The sequence below is a fragment of the Bidens hawaiensis genome, unplaced genomic scaffold (assembly GCF_021521415.1).
Source record: "Bidens hawaiensis isolate Kalapana, Puna unplaced genomic scaffold, B.hawaiensis_p1.1 tig00032723_1, whole genome shotgun sequence".
Classification (NCBI taxonomy): domain Eukaryota; kingdom Viridiplantae; phylum Streptophyta; class Magnoliopsida; order Asterales; family Asteraceae; genus Bidens; species Bidens hawaiensis.
This window is the reverse complement of record NW_027495578.1, coordinates 62,893-78,650: the sequence shown is the minus strand read 5'-3', so window position 1 is coordinate 78,650 and position 15,758 is coordinate 62,893. Positions and strand designations below refer to the sequence as shown.

At 39.4% G+C, this 15,758-nt stretch overlaps 1 protein-coding gene across 1 annotated transcript; it reads left to right on the top strand.

Moving 5' to 3' along the window:
• The first annotated feature begins 8,031 nt into the window (after positions 1-8,031).
• On the top strand, positions 8,032-12,612 carry LOC143583924 (uncharacterized). The gene is made up of 4 exons (XM_077066098.1): positions 8,032-8,659; positions 10,331-10,614; positions 10,701-10,928; positions 11,999-12,612. The coding sequence occupies exons 1-4, from the start codon at positions 8,209-8,211 to the stop codon at positions 12,488-12,490; spliced, it is 1,455 nt and encodes a 484-aa protein (XP_076922213.1). The 5' UTR covers positions 8,032-8,208; the 3' UTR covers positions 12,491-12,612.
• Positions 12,613-15,758: the final 3,146 nt, after the last annotated feature.

Sequence of the window (15,758 nt, the reverse complement as noted above, 5' to 3'; positions counted from 1 at the left end):
GAGTTCTCTTATAATAACAGCTATCATTCCAGTATCGGTATGGCCCCATTTGAAGCACTTTACGGTCGTAAGTGCCGCTCCCCGATTTGTTGGAGCGAAGTGGGTGAAACTCAAATCACAGGACCCGAACTTGTTCAAGAGACAACCGATAAAATCGCCAAGATCCGTGATCATCTGCTGACTGCCAGAAGCCGACAGAAGAGTTACGCAGATCGTAGGCGAAAGCCTCTCGAATTTCAAGTTGGTGATCTTGTTCTCCTCAAAGTGTCGCCCTGGAAGGGTGTTGTCCGCTTTGGGAAGAAGGGTAAGCTTGCTCCTCGTTATGTTGGTCCATTCAAGATTCTCGCGCGTGTAGGAAAAGTTGCCTACAGACTTGACCTGCCGCCCGCGCTCAGTAATGTGCATCCAACGTTCCATGTATCCAATCTCAAGAAGTGTTTAGCTGACGAGAACCTTCACATTCCACTTGATGAAGTTCAAGTTGATGAAACTATGCATTTCGTTGAGAAGCCTGTTGAGATTATGGATCGCGAGGTAAAGCAAACCAAGCGCAGTCGTATCCCTATCGTGAAAGTTCGCTGGGAGTCCAAGCGCGGAGCCGAGTTCACATGGGAAAGGGAAGATCAAATGAAGATCAAGTACCCGCACCTGTTCTCTGCGCAACCTACTTCGAGATAAATTTCGGGACGAAATTTCTTAAAGTAGGGGAGACTGTGACATCTGCCCCGATCCGACCCGACCCAGGTACCCGTTTCTCTGACCCGATCTCTTTCTTTTATGATTTAATATTTATTTATACTTATATTTTACTTTTAATAATAATAATATATATTTTCCTTCCCGCCTCTTTCTCTCTTTTTCTTTCCGCCGTCCCGTCCCTCTCCTTCTCTCTTTCCGCCTTCTTTTCCCTCTTGTCGCCGTCCCGCCCTTACGCCTTGTTTCCCTCTTTTTCTTCTAACTCTTTGCTTGTCCTTTGTTCCTTCCCGCCTAAGGTTGTCTGCGCTGCTCCACGCGCCAGACTCCTTACAAGGAATCCTGCGTGAAGACCACCTGTTTCAGCGATACGCGAGACGAACTCTTCTCGCAGCGCGCTAAGAATTGTAATTCTTCTCGCAGCGCGCTAAGAACGGTAGTTCTTCCCGCGACGCGCTAAGGATTTATAGTTCTTCTCGCAGCGCGCTAAGAATCGTAGTTCATCCCTCGACGCGCGAAGAATTATAGTTCTTCCCGCGGCGCGCTAGGAATTTTAGTTCCTCCCGCGGCGCGCTAAGAAATGTGATTCTTCCCGCGGCGCGCTTAGAAATGTAGTTCTTTCCGCGACGCGTTAAGGTTAGTTCTGTCTGCCTTCGCGCTCGCGCTCTCTTGACCTTCTGTGTCTGCCTTCGCGCCTTAGCATTCTCGCGCTAAACCCTTTGAGTTTTCTTCTGTTGAATCTAGCCGTTTGCTTTTGTGTTGTCTTATCTTTTGAGCTGTTGACCTAATCTGCTTTATGTCTGAAAAGCCACTTTTGGCGCAGCATGCGCACCAACCCCATTGGTTGGCAGAAAAAGTGACTGACATTATCTTTTGAGATCTGCTTTTGCCATGCTTGACCAGTACCTTTATCTGATCCGCCCATGCTTTTTTACTGTTAACCTGTCAGCTTTATCTTGCCCCCCTGCAGCTGCCATATCTTTTGACATCTTTTGCTTTTGGATTCTTATGCTTTTTGATATCTTTTGCTTGATCCTGTTAAAGATCCTTTCCCCTTTTCTAGGGATTATGTCTCCTAGGGTTTTCCTATAAATAATAATAATATTTTCATAACACTACACACACAAAACACTTAATCTCTCCTGTTCTCTTGCCCCTTGCTCTCTCTGCCGTCTTCCTCTCTGCCTCCGTCTTCCTCCCTGTTCTGCCCTGCTTTTCCGGTAATATATATATATTATATATAATAATTTACTTATTAATTATGCTAACTTATAATCAAGACTTAAAACAAATCATTAAAACGATAATCTTATTTATAGGTTAACTTGTGCTTGTTTAAAGTTGGTTCTTGCTTTATCTTACACCGCATCGTTTATCAAGTGAGTAATCTCGTACCTAATCCCTTTTTGCTTTTAATGTTTTGGGATGTTCATGTGTTCATACAAACTTAGAGTCTTAAACTGTTTATGAACTTTAGTCGCGCAGTATCCCATGTGTTGAGGACGTAGACTTGGCTGTTTATTTGTATGTGTGGATCATTAACCGTCTTGTCGGTCTATTCCGCAGTTCTCATGGTACCATTAGATGAACACGGGAAAACTATCGTTTATGATTTTCTCTTTTGTTTGCACATACACAGTTTGTCTTGTTTGTGAGCTCAATTGTGAGCACTGGCAGTCTTATGAATCTTAGAGTTGGTCCCGATCAGATTACACCCTTGTTGAAAACCAGACATACACATGTTGCGCGCAGATTTATGATTATCTATGTATTGTATTAAAGTTGATTTCTCACCAACACGCAAGTGTTTGACGTTTATTTTAACACATGTTCAGGTTTGCAGTAGCTGTTTTGGAGTTCGAGGACACGTAGGGAGTTTTCTGTATTTTGGACCTAGATTAAAATGTATCAAGACAAGTTATTGTTGTTCGAATATTATGATATATTGATTTATGATGATTTATGTTATCTTGTTTACCCTGCGCGTGCGCGAATGAATGTATTTATTAAATATTGACACCCAATAGTATCACGAGTAATGAAACAATATGTGGCGCCCCGATGTATAATCCGCCTTTGGTCGGGGTGTTACAGAGACGACGTCACAGTTGGAACAGTTGCCTCAACCGAGTGAGCAACTGAACCAACACTTGAAGCAGGCGCAGTCGCCTGGGTCATCGCCTCAGGTAGGTTGACCAAACCTACCGTCATGGGTCCGGAGGTGCTCCTCCCCGCTCCACCCTGGAATGCGGTAGCATCCACGCCTGCTCAAAGAAGATATATAAGTATAATGGTGGAAAGTTATGCAGTTTAGGTAAAGGAAGTATACTTACGGGTCCTTTTGAGCTTGAAGGTGCGAATAGGCGGGGACGAACCCGATGGAGCCGGCCTCTTCACGCCGGTCACCGTCGTTGTACTAGGCTGCCCGGAGGTGACAGCTGTCTCAACCTCCGGAACAGTGGTCTCATCACCACCAGGGTTCCATGCCACCTTTTCACTCTCGGTCTCTGACTCTGACCGATTCCCCTGATCGGCAGTGGAGGCAACCTTCGCATTGCCCTTCCCGCCGGCAGCCTTCTTCTTCCTCGCCAAGAAAGGACCATCTGCGGATTCCTCATTAGAAGATGACAAAATTAGAGGAATTCCCGCAGAGGTTTGAGCATTGAGAGGGCGAGGGTCAAAAAGTTCTTTACCTGGCCGCCTGGCGCTCAGGATCTCGTGGCCTGGCGGGTAGACCTCCACGAACCGGTCCGCCGTTTGCTCAAGGATGGGCAACTCGTTCTCATCTAGAGCACGAGTACCCATCCGAGCGGGACCATCACTCTCTCGCGGCTGCAGGAGAGACTGCAAGTCGTTTCCCTCTGAAAACAAAAAGAAAAAACGGTTAGAACAAAAACCCTAAATTAACGGATAATATGAAGCATACCGTAAGGGACAGAGTTCAAACCGTATTCAAGGACGATGGGAATCTGTGACGCCTCCTTCCACACCCGGCTCATCCCGAGCATCACCATCCCGGACTCCGCAAAGCGGTAAACCGGAGACTGGATCCGGGAAACCTTGGAGAAGCGTGAAGGTTCGGGAGAGCTCTCCCGTTCTTGAACGTCATCGCTATGGGGACGACGCGAGCGGAGATATAGAAGAACTCCCGCTTCCAAGATCGAAAACTGCGCTCGGTAGTGCAGATCTTCAAACACTTGATCCGATTGACCAAGGTATACCACCCCTGGATGCACCTCCAGGAATAGAAGGTCATCAGGCGGTCAACATGGGGCTCCACACCCCAAATGAGACACACCCACTCGAAATGGCGGATCTTGGCGATCGCCATTGGGTGTACCTCAGTCAGATGCACACCGTGTCTCTCCAGAACACGGTATACAAACTTCGTCAATGGGAACCTGAGATTCCCATAGACGAAGAATGCAGCGTACACCCCTATCTTGCCCTTGGGGGCATCGTACACCGTCTGATGAGGTGCAGGAAACTCAGGCTCGAAAGGCTCGAGCATGAACTTCCTGACGACGTACTGATAGAGGTCGACCGTAAGAGCACACTGGCACTCGCCAGCAGTACTCTTGTCATCCTTGTCCGACGTGGACGACGGATTCTCGAGGTATACATCGGACTCCTCGACAGTAACCTCAGGATCATGAGAAGACATGTTTGGGATGTAAAGAAGAACGATTTCAGGAGAATGCTCGGCGGAAACGTTAGAGTATTCGCCGGAAATCGTTTAGAAGAAGAAGAGAAGTGAAAGTGTGGATTAAGCTGCACCCTCTCCCCCTTTATATACTCATCGCAATGAATGCGATGAATTTAATGCGGATGAGAGAGGAAAGCGCTGGTGCAATGAAACTATGACACGTGGAAAAAAGCAAGCTGGCAACAGCTGTTGACAGGACGAGTGCCGTAAACTTCGCGGCCACGCGCCCGAAAACTCGCGCCCACGCGCCTGAAAAAGCGTCTGGAATGACCATATACTGTCACGTCGTCATAACTTCCTGCACGTCCTGACACTGTCAGAAGAAACCGTCGGACGACATTTCAACAGTTTGGACTGTTCTTATCCTTTCACCAACTCTTCGAATTTCAAAAAGATTCAAAAGTAAGCGGGACTATACCCCTTACCTTGGCAACCAAGTAACTATAAGACAGGTGCGAGTACAGTGTTAAGGCAAAACCCTTCACATACTTAGCACCTGCAGGGAATTGAAGCCAAGAATACCTCGGCGACCAAGTAACTATAAGACGGGTGCGGGTACAGTGTCAAGGCAAAACCCTTCACATACTTAGCACTCGCAGGGAATTGAAGCCAGGAATACCTTGGAAGTAAAGTAACTATAAGACGAGTGCGGGTACAGTGTCAAGGCGAAACCCTTCACATACCTAGCACTCCGCAGGGAATTGAAACCAAGAAGGATCTTCTGGGCCATGCTTGCGGAAACGGGAATAACATCCCCGCATAGCGGGAACGTCGAGAACTAGATTGTTTGAAGCTCCAAGATGGAATTGGTTGTTTTAACATAATTGATCACTATGTTCAAAACTACCAAAACCTCATGGAGAATCTATGCAAGTGGAACTCAACGCTCCTGACTTGTGAGGAGGTTACAGACCTACCCGCATCATACCCAAAGATCAAGCAGAAAAGTCGCGAATTTCTGCACGTGACATTAGGACTTCCGCGGGAAGAATCCCCATGGAAAACCTTAAAACTAAACCCTTTTCAAAACCCTTTGCTTAAGTCCAAAAGTTCACCTCACTTATAAACAATTCATGAGAAGAACATTGGACTGGGGGGACTTGAAGAGGTAGGTCCCAGCCGAGCCCAGTTGGACCCGCAAGACTCACCTCAAAGAGGGACGTCTGCGCAATTGAACCCGCAAGACTCACCTTCAACAAGGACGTCTGCGCAAAGGCTAAACTCGCAAGACTCACCTTGAAGAGACGTCTGCGCAGAAACCAACTGGATCCGCAGGATCCACCATGCTCAGAGACGTGACGTCCTTACGCGCAGTACGCAAGCTGTTCCCGCAGGAAAAGCCTCCCAATGGTCGACGTACTCCGCCTGTTCCCGCAGCAACGGATACTAGCCATCAGGGAAGGCTACCCGCGCAGCAAGGCTACACGCACAAGGCACTTAACTCTTAAATAATTCAGTAATGTCACCTGAAGAAGGAATGAGCAAGCCGGGAACACTCCCGCACAAATGAGCCAGTCCGTACGATACTGGAGGATCTTTTGTACTGTACCTGACGAGGTATGGACAAAAGATCTGACCAAAGATACGACAGCTCACTGACAACAGTATGACGAGCAGCACGCTCTTGTACTGTATGTCACTATCAGCCGCTGCCTACTCACCAACCTGTCGGAGGACGTGCATAGCCTGCAGTTGGTGGAACAGGAATAGTACACAGCCGGCCTGGTCACTATCAGCCGCTGCCTACCCACCATCCACCAGCATGGCACGTGCGTAGCCCACAGTTGGCAGAACAGGAATACTATTCAGCCGGCTGTACCTGCTTGGAAACCTACCTTCGGCTATAAATACTCCAACACCTTGGAACGGTATCATCATCTTATATCTTCATATATTATTTGATATCTGCTCTAGTCATTTCTCTTAATATACACTTATATTCAAGAGCAATCTAGTCTGATTCTCACGCCGGAGGGTGGTCACAAGGAGGTACCCCCCCCCCTTCTCAGTGACGAGCTCACGGTCTGTTTTGCAGGTCATCAGAAGAACAACCATCTTTGCCGGAACTAACCCTCGTGGGAAACATCTATTTAACCCCCAGATTATCCGTAATCTGCCCGGGGTCACCTAGTGTTTCTTCAAATCTTTTCAAAGCAAATTTCTAAAGGATAACCAGTTTTTAATCCGAAGAAAACCCATAGATTTGATGTCCTCCATCGTATTGGAGATGCTAGCCGTCTTGTTTTGAAAAATCATCTCGTTCCGGGTAGGAATTACACCGTAAAGCACCTTATTTCTCTTAAGTCCCAAATTGGCGTGTTCATGAATGTTAAGCAAATCGCGGACCGAAAAGGCGAAAATAAGATATTAAAGTAATAACTGCATTACCTATTGTCTTCTTGTCATCATCTATACTTTTATCATAAGTTCATGCGTAGTCAAAACTAAACAACCCCGGACATTTTACGTCATGTGATGCCCAGTCAGAATTTCAAAGTTTTGTAAAAAATAAGTGTAAATGAAAATGCCCACAACTCTCATACAATAGTTATTTTATTCCCCGACGTTTTGGACTAAAACGCTAGAGAAAAAAGTCCCACTACGGATGATATAAGATAACATGTAGTTAGAGGCCAACCATTATCTCATTATATTATGTTGTTAGTCTTACCGAAGAAGAGGATACTAAGAGAATACTCGAATTAAGCATTTAATTAGATGTTTCTATCAATCTAGTTTGATAAAGTGTAAGCATCTAACAAGTGACTATTTAAATATAGTATTCTCCTAAAATGCATCTCTATCGGCAATTAAAATTCTAACAAATGTTTAATGGACTGAAGTGACTCGTGTCTATAGACTTAACAACCCTCTTACATTATTATAGATTTATGGTATTTTTTTTTCATGATCAAATGTTACACTTTACAATAACTTACTTGACCTCCTATTCTAAAACTCAATTAATTAGTTTGAATTACACTAAAAACCACCACTGTAATTCTTTTTCTCTCTTTCAATTAAATAACATTTTTTATACTTTATCAGTATCGTTTCTATCTCCTTCACTGACAACTTTTTCTAAAATACATTAGAAAATTTATAAAGTGATACATGGATTTTTCAAATATACAAAAAAATCACCGCATGCTATCTTTCCTCCGCTCACGACACCTTAAACCACTTCTTATATTATTATAAAAACCCCACTCACAAATTATAGTGGATGAGTTATGAACGCTCTAAGATAACCATATAAATATAATAACTTTTATCATTATCTTTTCTCTCTCATTCATTCACAACTATTTTCAAAATATATTAAAAAATTTATAGGGTGTTACAAAAAATTTGTAAATATACAAAAAAAAATCATTGCATTTTTTTTTCTTCACTCACCAACCCTAAATCGCTTTTTATATTATAAAAACCTTACTCATAAAATATAGTAAAATATAGTAGATGGATTGTCAATACTATGATATAACCATATGAATATAGTAACTAAACAAATATCATTTAAATATCTCCCACTAGACCCACAAACCATAGTTTACAAATGTTAGTTGGATATTAAAAGTTGGGTGAACAATATAGATATTTAATTTTAAACACAATCATAAATAATTTAATATTGACTTATTGAATATTCTCCTATCAAATTGTACAAATGATTCTACATGTGAAACCTTCATCTCATTTCCTATCTCATCATCTCCTTTTTGACATTTTTCCACATTCAAATAACATAAGTTTCAAATAATATAAGTTGCCAATCATTTCATTTTCCACATTAATTTCAACAAAACATGCCCATGGATCGATCAAGTTCATGGGGAAGCCGATCAAGTTCATGGGGAAGCCAATCAAGTTCCACATCCGATCAATCACGGTTCACAAACGTCCTGGTTTTATCCATCGAATGTTTAAAAGGAAGTTCTAAAGCCGAAGAATGGACCCGTGACATGTTACAAACGGGTGACATAGTTGAGGAGATTAAAATAGGTAACATGAGCATGACTACACCGTTTAAGAACGGGAAAAGTGGTGTCCAGAAGATTTTAAATAGCTCGTTTAAGTCAAAGGAAACGTCTATACAAGTTCGAGTTAGGCGTGGGTCGGATGAGGTTGTTGAGTTGATGGCGTGTATCGTGCCGAATAGAGAAGGGAAGAAGCAGTATATGTTGAGGGCGATTGATGACCCGAATTATACCGTTGGGTTTGTTGATCGGACAGAAGCTGATTGTTTGAGGATCCAAGGTTAGTTAGATTTACATAAGTACAAAGGTTTTCCATGAGTTGACTATTCACATCGTTGACAATTGATTTTGATCCTTTTATAAATTTATAATAATAAAATTTTGATATGTTTTTTGAACAAAAATATATATGTTTGGAGGAATAAATGAGTAAATGTATGTTAAATGTTCTGGTCTTAGTAAATAGTAATAGTTAGCTCATAATCTTCAAATTAGGATTGTAGTCGAGCCGAGCTAAGGCATGCTAAAGCTCGAACCTAAACAAGCTAGCTTGAGCACGGCCTGTTTACTTTATCAAGCTGAAATTAAGCTCGAGTCTGGCTTGTTTGAAGCTTGTTTACTTTTGGGTGATCTAATTAAAGTTTATATATTAAGTAATATTTTAAAATTTTAAAATCAATTCAAAAACCAATTGAATCCAATTTGGGTCCACTTATCCCCATCAACAATCTCACATTATAAAATTTATTTCTCTCTCCTCAATCTACATAATTTAATTCACCCCAATCTTTTACACACATTCACAATCCATCCCAACTTAAAAAAAATATTTTTTTAACGAAGTCCGTTTTAAATAAAATTTATGTCGAAATGTTCGTAATTTTTTTTTAAGAAATATCGTGTATTTAATTATTTTTTTAGTTCGAATATTAAAAGTTAATTGAATAATTAAGTTATTGGGGGTTGGTTTGGATTGCAATCTGGGTTTGCTGTACCAACCCAGATTGCCAATCTAGATTGGTAAATTTTCTTTTTCAATTTTTTTTTTAACTTTGGACCCACCAATCTCATTATGAGATTGCCAATGAGAGTAGTCTTAATTTCATAAATTCCAATTTTAATAGCTCTAAATTTTGGTTTATTCAAGGTTTCAACAGCCAATAATGAGTTAAATGCATGTATCTTTGAATATAATACATAAGATGATAAGGCTATGTGTAGTAGATGAGCTATAAATTGGGGCGTTTCGCGTTATGTGGCGCTCAATCAGTAAATTGTGGGTTTTTGTTTTTGAGGTGTAATGGTGTTGTAGCCCAATATATATGTTACTTTGAGTTCTTTCGAGTTCTTAAAGCTCAAAGCGGTTCTCAAAAGAAATCAATCCTATATATATACACACACACACACCACACAAACAATTATAATAATAATAAAAACAAAAGTAAGTTGGGCTAGAAGAACCCCCCCCCCCCCCCCCAACACCACACACACACACATTTAACCCCTTTGTCGCGTCGGGGGAGGGGGGGGTGTTTAAAAAAAATGCCCCATTTTAGGCTGTTTTCTCGTCTACTACGGGCACACTAATTTTTAATGCACCGTGAATAAATATATTATACGAATTCTTGTAGTTCTCAACATTTTATTAGTTCTGAAATTAACGTTGACCCGATGACTTATCACTTATGTAGAAATTCATGAAAACTGCATAAGATTTCCTTAGCAATTGCCTCTTAAATATGGTTAAAATTTTACAAACTAAATTAATTAAAAAAACAAGTTAGGACATTTAATTTCTTTTTATACCACTTTTTGGCTTGTTACATTTCTTGCCACTTTTGTTTTTTCATAACTTGTTTGTGAAACAATTACAACCCAAATCAACTTATTTTCAATTTTCATACAAACTGTTGTCATTAATTTCATACTCAAAAGTTTAACAATAATGCAGCTTCTAGGAACTCAAGAATGGTGAGTGCATTAGCAGCAGCCAAACTCCATGATGGATATGTTGCATACCCATGGCACAAAAGAATGCAAGAACTACTTTCCATTCCCAATTTAAGCTGCTTTCTTTCCATCCTCTTTCTTCCAAAAGCCTCCGAAACGACGGCGTATAGATACAATGACATGGAGGACACACTTGCCCGAGCCAACGCGTGGCATACTGCCTCTCAGGCTTCCGGAGTCCCCATCCTTTTCATGAACATCCAAACCGAATCCCTACTTACCAAGGTAACAAACAAAAGTTATTATTAGTAAACTGGTCTTATTGGTTAGCAGGGTATTTAACTATTTATTGTGTGACATTTTGATGATAGATTTCGGGAGAGATGGCGTCTTCTACTGTGAATGCGGGGTCTCTGTCAGACTTGATGAATCTTGCGAATGTGAGTTTATATGGTTTTGAAGATTACCATGGGGTTGATATTGGTGTTGTTCGAGCCGTTCGGCTTTGGTATGCGCCTATTGGTGGAGAGGTCCCGGTGGAGATTAAGATCAAAGAAGGAGATGAGAAGCTCGGGTTTGCTATAGGTCGAACCGAAGAGGTTAGTCCCATGAACCACTTAATACTAAATATTAGAGGTGTCTATTGTGTCTAAACGTCAGTTTTAACCTGGACACACTTAAATTCGTGTTGTGTTGTGCGGTGTTTTGAACCGACCCATTTGATGTTTATTTGCAAATATAAATAATACCAATGGACTTATTAACAATTTAAACAATTAATTATTCCAACTTCAAATTAATATTCCTTATCTCCAACTACTAGTTAAATAAGTTGGTTCATATATCTAGAGGTGCACAAATTGGGTATTAGAAAAATCTGGGTTCGGGTATGGAACCGGGTTCGAGTATGATAGGGTATTGGAAAATCGGGTATTAGCAATACCCGGGTCAGGGTCGAGTTCGGGTCCGGGTATTGCCTCTAAAACCCATACCCTATATATCGGGTTCGGGCCGGGTATAGAACCGGGTATTTGAATACCCTATTTTCGGGTATTAAAAAAACCATATTTTCATGTTTTTTCGGGTTTTTTTCCGGGTATTTTTCGGGTATAGATTGGAATTTTTTAAGGGTTGCACTTTTTAGGGGTATTTTATAGATCGGGTATTTGAAAAACCTGGTTTTGGGTATTGGAAAAATCCATTTTCATGTATGTAACCGATTCGGGTTTTCGGGTATTATCGGGTCCAGTTCGGGTACGGGTTTTGGTACTAACATGCATACCATGTTCGTACCCAACGGGGAGGGTCGGGTACGGGTTCGGGTATTATAAACCCGGGTATAGAAACAACCAGTTCCGTTTTTTTTTCTGGTCCGGTTCCGGGTTCGAGTTTTTTATGCACCTCTACATATATCAAGCTCGAGATTGGGGAAAATTAAAAATTAAAATTTAAAATATAAATAACTTATTCCAAAAAGCCTTAAACAGATTAATGGGTCATCAAGTTTATTAAAAAGGGTCGTGTTTAAGTTGACCACAACCAAATCATTTTCATGTATTGTTACGTGTTATGTTAGAAATTGTCAACCTAAATTACGTACAACCAAAAGTAGACCAAAACAATGCCTATAGATTTGACTTCACCTAAACATTCATGAACAATTTCACAGGGATTCATTCATGTAACTTCAATTATGGACCAAGACGAAGACTCGCCTTCAACCCGATCAGGTCTCAGCAGCCTCTACATCGAGGCTAAAAAAGCACGAAAACAACTTATAATATCAAGAATATCAAACCAAAAGGTCCTCCCATGGATGGTCTCGCCAGAAGGAGCCATAAGATGCTACGACACCGTTTCACTTAGCCAAAAACTCTCGTTACATAGACACGCTAAAGTACCGATCTCACTCCACGTGTTCGTGTGGGACCAGGATGTGGCTATGTTAGGCAATGCTAACCTCAGGACCCAAACTAGCACACCCGTTGCGTTGCATTTACCTCAAGAGACTCAAACTGCACAAACTGCAAACGCGTGTCAAGTTGTTCAGTTTGGGTCTGGTCCGCCAGTTGGAGGACCAGAGGTTAGACCGGTTAGAGATACTGCCGGTGAAGATTCGTTTCGGTTTCATAACTTTTCGGTTCCGAATAACTGGGTGTGAGTAATTGAGTGACTTTTTGTTTTTGTGTTACTTTGTATATATAAAGGTTTGTTGAGTTTGATCTTATATTACATAAGATGATAAACACTGATTGGTATAAACAAATTGAAATGATTTTGAAATTGGTGTAAAGGGTAATTATTTATAGGGTGATTACTCAAACGGTAATTACTTAGGGTAATTATTTTTGTTTACTATGGTTACGTGTTGATGCTTTGATGGAGTGACTACTCAATTACAAGACTAGAATAAGTGTTGGACAATTCTCGATTATGCGCCAATTAATCCCCTATTAATCAGTAGTCGCTACTCCACCGATATGTAGCCGATTAATCTTCATTTGTCCAAAATCGGTGAATACAGAAAATTTTGTATATAATATTCGGAATATGTGTATTTGAAAAATCGCATATAAATTCCAACCCGATTAATCTCTATTAGTCCCGTATAATCACTAGTTCCTACTATATTATCCAACTAGCGCCTAACAATATTTAAAACACTGACAAGAATACTGACTAATTGAAATGCGCAAAAAGAGTGACATTTGCCAGGCATGGGGTCGAATCATTTGCCAAGCGTGGGGTCGGGTTTTATTCAGGGAATCCATCAATAGAGGCTCCATCCATCCAGATTCATGACCGACTCGGCTAACTTTAGCCAATGGAGGCCACGTACGGAATACCCAGCTTAACTTAATTGGCCGTCCAAAAAAACACTCAATTAACGATTTCAATAAAAATAATTACCTAATTAACAATTTCAATTTAAAAATCAAAAGTCATTGATTACTATTAATTCCCACAGCAAAAAATAAAATGTTAACACCGATTTCATAATTGGTTGCGAGTTGTTTCCTTGGGGCTTTTCCGCCTGTGGATTTGCGAGCGGTTTGTTTGGTACGAGCCATTTGAACAAGGTATTGGACTCAAAGAAGAGAAGAATATTATAATACTGTGGAAAACAAAGTTATTTGAGTGATGGGTTTTGGAGAGATATTGTGGGGGATTATTTATATTGTAGATGAGCGGGAGATGTGAATATTTTGGTCAATGAGATGAAAGTATGTAAATGGGGCATATTATGTTATTTTATCACTTTAAATTGGGGGTAACAATCGTGTCGGGTTGACGGTTCAGCGTCCCCTAAACTAACCCATATTTTTATTTGTGTCGGGTCGTGTCGACCCATTTAAATTCGTGTCCGGCTTGTGTTTCGGGTCAACATATTTTATGTTCACATACGAATATGAGTAATATCTATTAGCTTAGTAATGAATTAAACAATTAATTACTTTTATTTATATTGTTTTTATGTATTTATCTCTCATTCACAATTAATAAACATAGGTTCACATATTTAACTTAAGATAAGAATAAACAAATGCAATAACCAAAGAGTATACAGTTAGAACTAATAAAATAAAATTATTAGAAGTAAAAAGTAGATAAAACATAAAAGTAATTTAAAAAAAATTAGTTTTACATTTAAAAATTAATTGATATATGAGCATGTAACAAACTAAGGGGGTGTTTGGGATTCCTTATTTGTAGCTACTTATACCTTAAATTATGAGTTTTTCATAAGTTACAACATCCTAACTTATGAAAACTCTTTTTTTCTTCTATAAAATGGTTAATAAGTTATATTACCCAAAAATTATTTTAATTTATAAAAGTTAATAAGTTATAAGGAGGTAAAAATAAAGAAACCCAAACACCCCCTAAGTATTTAAATTTAAAAATTAAAACATCTTATCTCTAAAATATAAATATTAACTTCTCTAAAATTGTTAACATGTCAACCCACTTTTTAACGGGTTGGGTTCGGGTTGACCAGTTTTTAAACATGTCGTGTTCAGATTGATCTGTTTAAGAAAGCGGTTCGTGTCGGGTTCGGGTTAACCTGTTTAAGGAAACGAGTTGTGTCAGCCGACCCAAAACCTATATTTTTTCGTGTCGGGTTTCGGGTCGTGTCAGGAACTGACACCCCTACTTTAAATTCCCTCAGGTGTATTATATGCATTTTGAGTAGTTGTTATCTTAGTTAATGAGTTGCTAAGAAACAAAGTTAGTATTTTATATGACCCAGGTTTGATTCATGCCCTCCCCCTAACATTTAGTTTTTACGACATCGAAGTGATGAGGGGAGACTAGGAGAGTGTTCACCAAATCGAAAGACGAGTGTATCTTAATGTGGTGAATTTAGCTAGTAGCTCATTTAGATGATTGGTTTGCATTAAAAAAAACTAGTTATGTTCTTAAGCAAAATAAAAAGGTCCGTGCTTTAGCAAATTTTTTTATTTGTTAATATACATTGATGAAACTTTTAGCGACCGATTTATTATAAGCATAAACCATTCTGAGCATATAACTATCTCATAAAACATTGCAAATAACCTTATTTTTAACACCAAAAAACATATATATGTAATATGTATAAAAAAGTTTGTGTCCCCGAAACTTATGTACCCGACCGATGGCGCGGTTGGCACACCCTTCGAGTCGCCCCTGTGTATAACTAGACTAGGTTAGTTACCCATGTAGCACATGGGTTAAAATAAATAAATTTATTTAAATAATAACACAATGTAAAATATAAAAAATATTTTCAACAAATATAAAGAGATATATTATATGGTATAATAAATTACACAATACACAATATGAAGATAAAAAGTTCTTACAACATTCATAAATTTCAAAATATTTCTCTGTACACAATATTTGTAGTTTTATTTGTAACTTTACTTTCTATATCAAAACTCAGTACTTTCATATTGTTCCTTCTTTAAACTCTAGATAATCCAACACATAACTGACCATAAGCTAAAATAAATTGTCTAAAGATTGACCTTAGTTTTTATTAATCGTAATTGCAAAACGAAAATAAAGTGAAATTTCATTATTTGAAATTAATTATTTTATCTAAAGGTGTAGGATTTTTTTAAGAATAAAAGTATGAGTTCTAATATTAGTTCTGGATATGATTTCGGCTTTTATAGCACGACTATCATGTTGTATTTTCATATGCAGTTTAGTTTCATTGCATAGACCAATTTTCTAAGTAATATTTTAAGCAACATCACTTCAATATCGACTTTTAAGACTAACCTATGACTTGACAATCTTATATTTTGAGGCAATTTAAAACATCATGAAACTAATACTTTCTTGTAACGTATCATTTTATGTCTGATAGATACCATCTGAAAAAATGGTAATACTTTCATCTCCCGGAAACATGGATAACAATAATTTGCTAATTT

Bases quoted from the DNA above. Each gene is read 5' to 3' on its own strand.
- LOC143583924 (XM_077066098.1), top strand. From the start codon at position 8,209: ATGCCCATGGATCGATCAAGTTCATGGGGAAGCCGATCAAGTTCATGG. The intron at 8,660-10,330 runs GTTAGTTAGATT...ACAATAATGCAG, and splicing joins TGATTGTTTGAGGATCCAAG to CTTCTAGGAACTCAAGAATG. The intron at 10,929-11,998 runs GTTAGTCCCATG...ACAATTTCACAG, and splicing joins CTATAGGTCGAACCGAAGAG to GGATTCATTCATGTAACTTC.